Source organism: Clytia hemisphaerica, unplaced genomic scaffold, assembly GCF_902728285.1.
Source record: "Clytia hemisphaerica strain Z4C2 unplaced genomic scaffold, Clytia hemisphaerica genome assembly, whole genome shotgun sequence".
NCBI classification, from domain to species: Eukaryota; Metazoa; Cnidaria; class Hydrozoa; order Leptothecata; family Clytiidae; genus Clytia; species Clytia hemisphaerica.
In genome coordinates this window covers 4,072,862-4,080,050 of record NW_027104101.1, presented here as the reverse complement: position 1 = coordinate 4,080,050, position 7,189 = coordinate 4,072,862, and the positions used below count along the sequence as shown (strand labels likewise).

Here is a 7,189-nt window from a genome sequence, read left to right as displayed (position 1 = left end):
TGGAGAAAATTCATGGGGGATCCTCAGCAAAGACATTAGTAACCAACTTGCCCTTTGCTAATAATCAAAAAAAGGTAAATTTAAGCCTAATCAATTTGAAAAGCTTGCAATTCATAATTGCTGAATAAGCGAACAAAATCAACTTGTATTAAACCAAAACCTTTAATTAATGGGCCCCAATGACATCCTAAATATGAAATAGAAATTTAGTCAACACAATGTATTTTTGTATTATTTTTCATTCAAATATTCAGATTTTTTGTAAAACTAATATAATAAACAAGGTATGGACGAAACTAATAAATTGCACATTGTACATGTATAAAAAATCAATAACTTAAAAAAAGCCATCTTCATATTGTTTCTTGTTTATCATATTATATATAACAGTCATAAAAACACAAAAAAATGACCAAAATAACAATATTAAGTCATTTCTATGAAAGCTCTCCCGACGGCCGCCGTACCTGCCGTACCCGGTGCGTTGTGCCTGCACCGATTGACCGATCGACTTGTTTGATTTGATTGAAATTAGTTTTGAAGGCTGGTTTGTCAGTCACTTAAGTATTTGGTATTTTGCAGACTGGTCAGTAAAATACACGTCAACCCTGCAGGCACTTAGGAACTACAGGAGCCTTTGACTTGAAATTTTCACCAGTGACAGGATATTGACCATTTAAGGCAAATTTTTAGTTTGGTCACGTAGTTGGTATTTTAAAAACCGGTCCATATTTTACCAAAAAAATAGTGGGGGTCCTATTTTTGGCATTTACAAAGTATCAAAGACTCAAATAGTTCAAATTTGGTGCAGACTTGCAAGCTTTTAAGCCAATTGGATAAATATTTTCGCCCCCGAAATGCTTGAAGAGTAGCTATGTAACTATTTTAAAAATGTCTTGAATAATGAAATTTCAAAATATCATGGGAAAAATAATACCAAACAAAGCACCTGGAACTGAAAAAAAACTAAGTATCAAATCTATCAAAGGAACAAGAAAAAAACTGCTAAAAATGTATAATTTCAAAATAAATATGTACAAGAATAGATTCCTTACCAGACCTTAACATACATGATAAAAGTAAACAATCTCAGTGATCAAGTTAGTTCTAATACACCTATCAACTCTTAATCTACGAATAAATTCTTATACTCCGCGCATGGCAGGTATTTACTCTAAAGGCCATGGCTCAGTAAAAGAATCTGCTCAGGTTGGCGCACCACTTTGAACTTTAAACCAATCGCATTAGGACCCAGTCGCTTTCTCCTTCAAGCAAAGGTATTGCCATTTTGATAGTTTCGCTTTTCTGAAACACCAAGTCAGATTGCCAAATTCACCTTAGTCCTTTGGAGCAGAGCGTGGTATGTGCAGAATGGATGATCTCTTGTGAGATTAATTACCCCTTAAAGCTGTGCATTGATATTTACTCATCATCAAAGAGCTTTGAAGTTAGTACCACCTGTGAAACTCTAAAGTCTCCTTAGGCTTTAAGGGTTTATAGGTGTATTCAAATGCAAAATCATCGAAACTTTCATTGAACCAAAACATTTTGCAAAGAACAAATCATTTCATGTAAAAATGTGAATTTTTCCACCTAGATTAAAAAAACCTTTTTTATTTGAAATTTAAAAGGCTGATTCGTACATTGATAAAAGCTAGACCAAAGATGAAAATGTTAAAAAGGAATAACCAAGGAAGCTGTTCCATAAAATAGAAGCGAAATTCTGTAAAAATAATCTAAAAAAGTTGGCGCTGTAAGATTTTCTAACAGGTTGAAGTAAACAAGCTGCAGTAAAACATGTTTCATGATACCTCTCAAAATTATAAAAACTTTTCATATAAACCAGCATTCATGAATTGAATATGAATTTATTACCCCAGTTTAATTCATCATATCCACTTCTTTGTTTTCAAATGCATAATCTAACTACACTAGTTCATCTCAACACATTGAGATAGTCACATTAATGCCAAGATTACCAGCTTCAGCAAATAATTGAGCAATGCTGGTATCAAACACCAGGCAATCACTATTAATGATTGCTGATTGGATCCCATCATGGATGCTTCTTGGGGTAGCTTCCCATGCAAGCCTCCTTCGACGGCCATTCAATTCAAGTCTGTAAGCAAAATTTTCAGCTTGTTTTCGGCTCCCTATCAGTTGAACCACAGCAAAAAATTGTTGATGTCCTTCAAATCGTTCTTGTTTTTCCAGGACCAACATGAAGTGATGGCCAAAACATGATTGCATCATAACCCAATCAACCGCACCTGGTAAATTAATGTCTGTCGCTAAAAATACAATATCTTCACCCTGTAATGTTGTTATTGACTTGTGTGCATGTACTAAATGAGGCATGACTGCATCTAAAGAACCTTGCCATTTGCATGATGCTCCAGGACAAGGACAAGCATAAGGACGAAACTCACACCCTTCTTCGTGTTCACTTTTCTGTGTATGTGGTAAAGCAACAATACATCCATTATTTGCATAACGGCATGGAAACAAAACAGTATTTGCAACTTTTTCCATTGCCAAATTACGAATACTCCCTAAAGGTCCTCTACATGTTGGACAGATTCCTGCCAATTTTGGCCGACAATTTGAACATACTAAATGCCCACTGCTACATTGGAAAATTGGCGGTAAAACATAATCAAAACAAACTGGACATTCAAATAATGATGCCAAATCAGGGTTGTTTGGACTAGAACTACCATGCTTTGATGAGCTACTTTGGTTTGTACACATAGGCACAACTGCATTGATGGTGTTAGGGCTTGCAGTCCCTATTGGTCTTTTAGGGTTAGCCATGACAAAAGTTGATTTTACTCAAATTATTGTTTTAATTCAATCCATATTTTTTTTGTTTTATTCTCACTTAAAAAAAGGATTAATTTATTTCCAGTTAAATTTACTACTATCAAATTCAGTGAAAATTGTTTACTCTTCTCTGCAGATAATATATGACATGTCTACACTACTTTATACAGCTTAACTACCTGATTAATTTTAAGCTATGCTCAACTGACAATGACATTTTCTAATGTTTCTAGCCTGTTCTAGCACCATATTTTTTTAAAACCAGGCAGTTTGATGAAATTTAGTTTGCCTCCTTTTTTGGAGATTTGATGGACAAAGGAAAACTATAAAAATTTTGGGTCCAAAAATCAAAGTTTTGGCTTTTTTTGCTATGTCTGACTTTGAGAGAAAATATATCAAGTTGCAACTAAGTTCACATGGATTAATACTATAATTTTTTATAAGCACTTTAGGTTTAAGTGTCAAAAAGTACAAAACAATCCATCTTGATGGCACTTTCCATGATGGCTTCCATCACAAAACTCACTTTTGGACATAGATATGCATTAATCATTTTACCTCCAAGTATTTAGGTATTTATTTTTGCCAAAAAGGTGTCCATCTACTAACAAAGACCAAAATGTTGAAAAATTGATGTTTTTTACTTGACCTGACTGGGCTCTATTGCAAAAAAGTTTCAGGAGCAAAAACAATACCCATGTGATCTATTATAAGCAGGCTTAAGAAAAATTAAGCACAAAAATTTTCTTGAGCTCAACAAGCCCACCCTGCAAGTTGGGAATCCATTTGGGAAAAAGTTTTTACTCAATCACTCAACAATTTTATGTAGAGTGATATGCATAGTGTTGCTAGGGAATCACACTGTGCTCTTTTCAAGTTTATTGGGTATACCACAGCGTCATTAAACAACGTGATGTCTGAGATTTTAGTACCGACCCCCCTGACTTGCTTGGTACCGTTAAAAGCAAACATTATAAATTTTAGGGTTAGGTTAGGGTTTAGGGGTATATACTTTGAAAGTTGGTGCTATCTTCATGTGCTTTTGCCCAAGGGCCTTCGCCTTGTTCTTAGCCTATTTAAAATTTCACTGTTTAACTAATTGTGGTTTTCAGATAAGATATGTTTCAGTATGTTTGTTGACATCCCTTACTCTTTTTACATTAAATTATTGAGACAAGGGTATTCATTGAGTGTTCTAATAGGTACTTACCATTCCCAGGAAACTAACCCTTCATGTTTAATTCCACTAAGAAATTTCCCCATGGACCTCATGGTGAGGCTCTGCTTGTATTAATCCTCATAATAATCTACTTCTAACAGCACCAATAAAATTTTTTTTTCAAGGTCAAACTCTAATTCTGAAGGACTTTCAGTCCCCTGGAAAACCCTGAAAAACTTCAATGCAGGGCTACGAATAAGCGTCAGTCATTGGTCAATGTCCAACTGGAAAAGCCATGATTAACTAAAAACCTTTTGTATCAGTCATGATATCCAATAGATGGATAAAAACCATGCTACTAAGTTTAATTATTTTGAATCGCTTTCTTCGTAACTTTTAAGAGTGTTTCAAAGATCACTTTTATCAAATTGCTTTTTTCGTAACTTTTAAAAGTTTCCAAGTTCATTTTTATCAACTTAGCACTTTCTCTATTACTGTAACAAGTTGTTCCACTCTCATCTATTAGCTTTCTGTGTTATTTTCAAAAGCTTCTTATTGAGGTTATAGAGAATATATCCGGTTATTTACTAAAATATTCATTTGCAGCTCTTTCAATGACCCTTTGGAAAATCTGAGAAGTGAACAAAATCCCCCTGGAAAATCTTAACCCCCTCTTGAAAAGTTTGTCAATATTGTGTTCTTGTGGAAGAGACTAGACTAAACTAGACTAAACTAGTTTTAGTCTAGGCTGAATGGTACCATAAGTTGGTCTAATCTCAACATCCCTCTTTTAATTTTGACACCCTTCTTTAGGGATAGGAATAAAAGGAAGGTCAAAATCACAGATGGAAACTATTTTTCAGCAAATCTAGGAAAAATTGCAAACTTTTGCTCGAAAATCTTGCTTTTTTTGCTCTAAAAGAGTTTAAAATTTGAAAAAATGCACTGTAAAGGTGCGATACTAAAGTCTGTCCAGATATAATTGGCAGTGGAAACAAGAATGCCTGTAATTTTTGATAGTCAAATATAATTATGGAAATTTTTTTTGCTTGTTTTAGAGCGTCAAAGGTGCTGTATTTGAATATATTTTTGGTTGAAAAATTCGCGATTTTTAGCGGTTAAATTTACGATTGCAAAAATTGAGCTTTTTTCTACTTATGCTATAACGTTCATTTTTACACCAGTGGTAGTTCAACCTTAGGTTAAGAAGTTTGTTAAATTTCAAGGCAAACTAAAAAGTCCTTCAGAAGATATGGGAGCCGAAATACCCCTTGGTAGCACTTTTCTGTGAAATATCAAATCTCCAACTTATTACTAAAAACGGGGGTTATGTTATCTTTTTTGAACAGTGCAATTAAAAGTTGGAAAATGTTAAGTGTTGGTGCATTGGCATTGATTGCTATTGGTATCATTTATTATTTCGAAACGAAGTGAAATCACAGTATAATTGTTTTTATTGAAAAGATAGGCATGAACTTATATTGCCTTCGTTATTTTTAAGTCTAAAGAACTTTGCTAATTCCCAAAACACTAAACACAGTTTGGCTATGAGGTCATTAAAGAGATCGTAAAATGTGTTTATCAATTTTATCAATCATATCACTACCCCCGTTTTAAGTAATAAGTTGGAGGATATTTCACAGAAAAGTGCTACCAAGGGGTGCTACCATGTCTTTCGAAGGACTTTTCTGTTTGCCTTGAAATTTAACAAACTTCTAAACCTAAGGTTGAACTACCACTGGTGTAAAAATGAAAGTTATAGCATAGGTAGAAAGCTCAATTTTTGCAATTGCAAATTTAACCGCTAAAAATCGCGAATTTTTCAACCAAAAATACATTTAAATATACTGTAGCGCTTTTGATTCTCTAAAATAAGCAAAAAAAAATTTCCATAATTATATTTGACTATCAAAAGTTACAGGCATTCTTGTTTCCACTGCCAATTATATCTGGACAGACTTTAAAAGCCATTTTTTTTGCTGCACATACCATCAGGTGGTAAACCCACTGCCCCCGGGATTGTTTTACATGAAATGAACCGAGACGCAGACGGTGCTAGACTTTTAACATTGAAGATATCAGAGTGGAAAAAAACTTTTGTCTATTAGTGATCCTGACCATCCTAATATTCCTAGATCTCTAAAGAAGGATGTTGAGATTATAAGAGAAATGTCAACATTAGACCAACTTAGGGTAACAGGCAATCTTTTCAAAGTCAAACTCTAATTCTGCTAGAGTTATAGTATACTTTTATATAAAGATCCACAATCTTTGGTTTTCAAATTCAAGTCGCTGTATCCATATCAAAAGCCACGGCTCCACTTTGAAAGTGATAGGGCCATGATATACTAACGAAGGAGGCGCCACCATGGTTTGCGCGGAGGGAAGAAAATTTTTGAATTCTAGCCCTAGACTGAATTGATAATATTGACCCACAAAATTAGGGACAGTAAAAGTGCTTGTTTATAACGTGTCCTCAGTTGATTAAGATCTAGACAAATCAGAAGCTAACTTTTATTATCACAGAAAACACACATACGTGAACTCGATCATATGGGGGAGGGGGGCTAATCTAAGTATTAGATGCCAAGTTTTTCTTCAAAGAAAAAATGCCTTTGATATTTATTTAGCTAGATTTAGCTGCTGTGACACTCAAGAAGGTGTATCGGGCCCCATGAAAATGGAAGAATTTGGCTGACTCATAATTGAATGTAGCCTGGGAATCCATGCTATGATTTCTTCTTTGATAAACTGATGCCGAAATGTATAGCATGGTATGGGCTGAGACTTTGAATTTCTCAGATCCTAATAACGGTTGAAAACATAGCCAATCAAATTTTGTTATTCTTTTACTGGTCACACTTTCTTAGAGAAAGCACAACTTCCGAAATTTGGTTTTTATCTTAGTAAGTGAGGACAGCGCTAAATTCGAATTTCCCACTGTAAAAAATGTGAGTCCAATATTGGACTCACAGCACAAACCCGTCTTGTGTACATCAAATTATAAAAAAACACACGACGGGTCTCCTGTCTAAATTGAATGCAGTCAAACGACAGTCAAATAAAATGGAACAATAATCCAACCAATCGAATATTACCCAGAACTTTGACATTTGATTGAGATTTGATTGTGCTAGACACTCAAATTTTATATAGTCAATTGTTTGATTGCATTCGATTTGGTTCAATTGGTTTGATTGCCAATTC

General features: G+C 34.3%; 1 protein-coding gene across 1 annotated transcript; it reads right to left on the bottom strand.

Moving 5' to 3' along the window:
- Nucleotides 1-205: 205 nt before the first annotated feature.
- On the bottom strand, nucleotides 206-2,906 carry LOC136813147 (E3 ubiquitin-protein ligase SIAH1A-like). Its single transcript, XM_067069676.1, has one exon. The coding sequence runs from the start codon at nucleotides 2,812-2,814 to the stop codon at nucleotides 1,942-1,944; it is 873 nt and encodes a 290-aa protein (XP_066925777.1). The 5' UTR covers nucleotides 2,815-2,906; the 3' UTR covers nucleotides 206-1,941.
- Nucleotides 2,907-7,189: the final 4,283 nt, after the last annotated feature.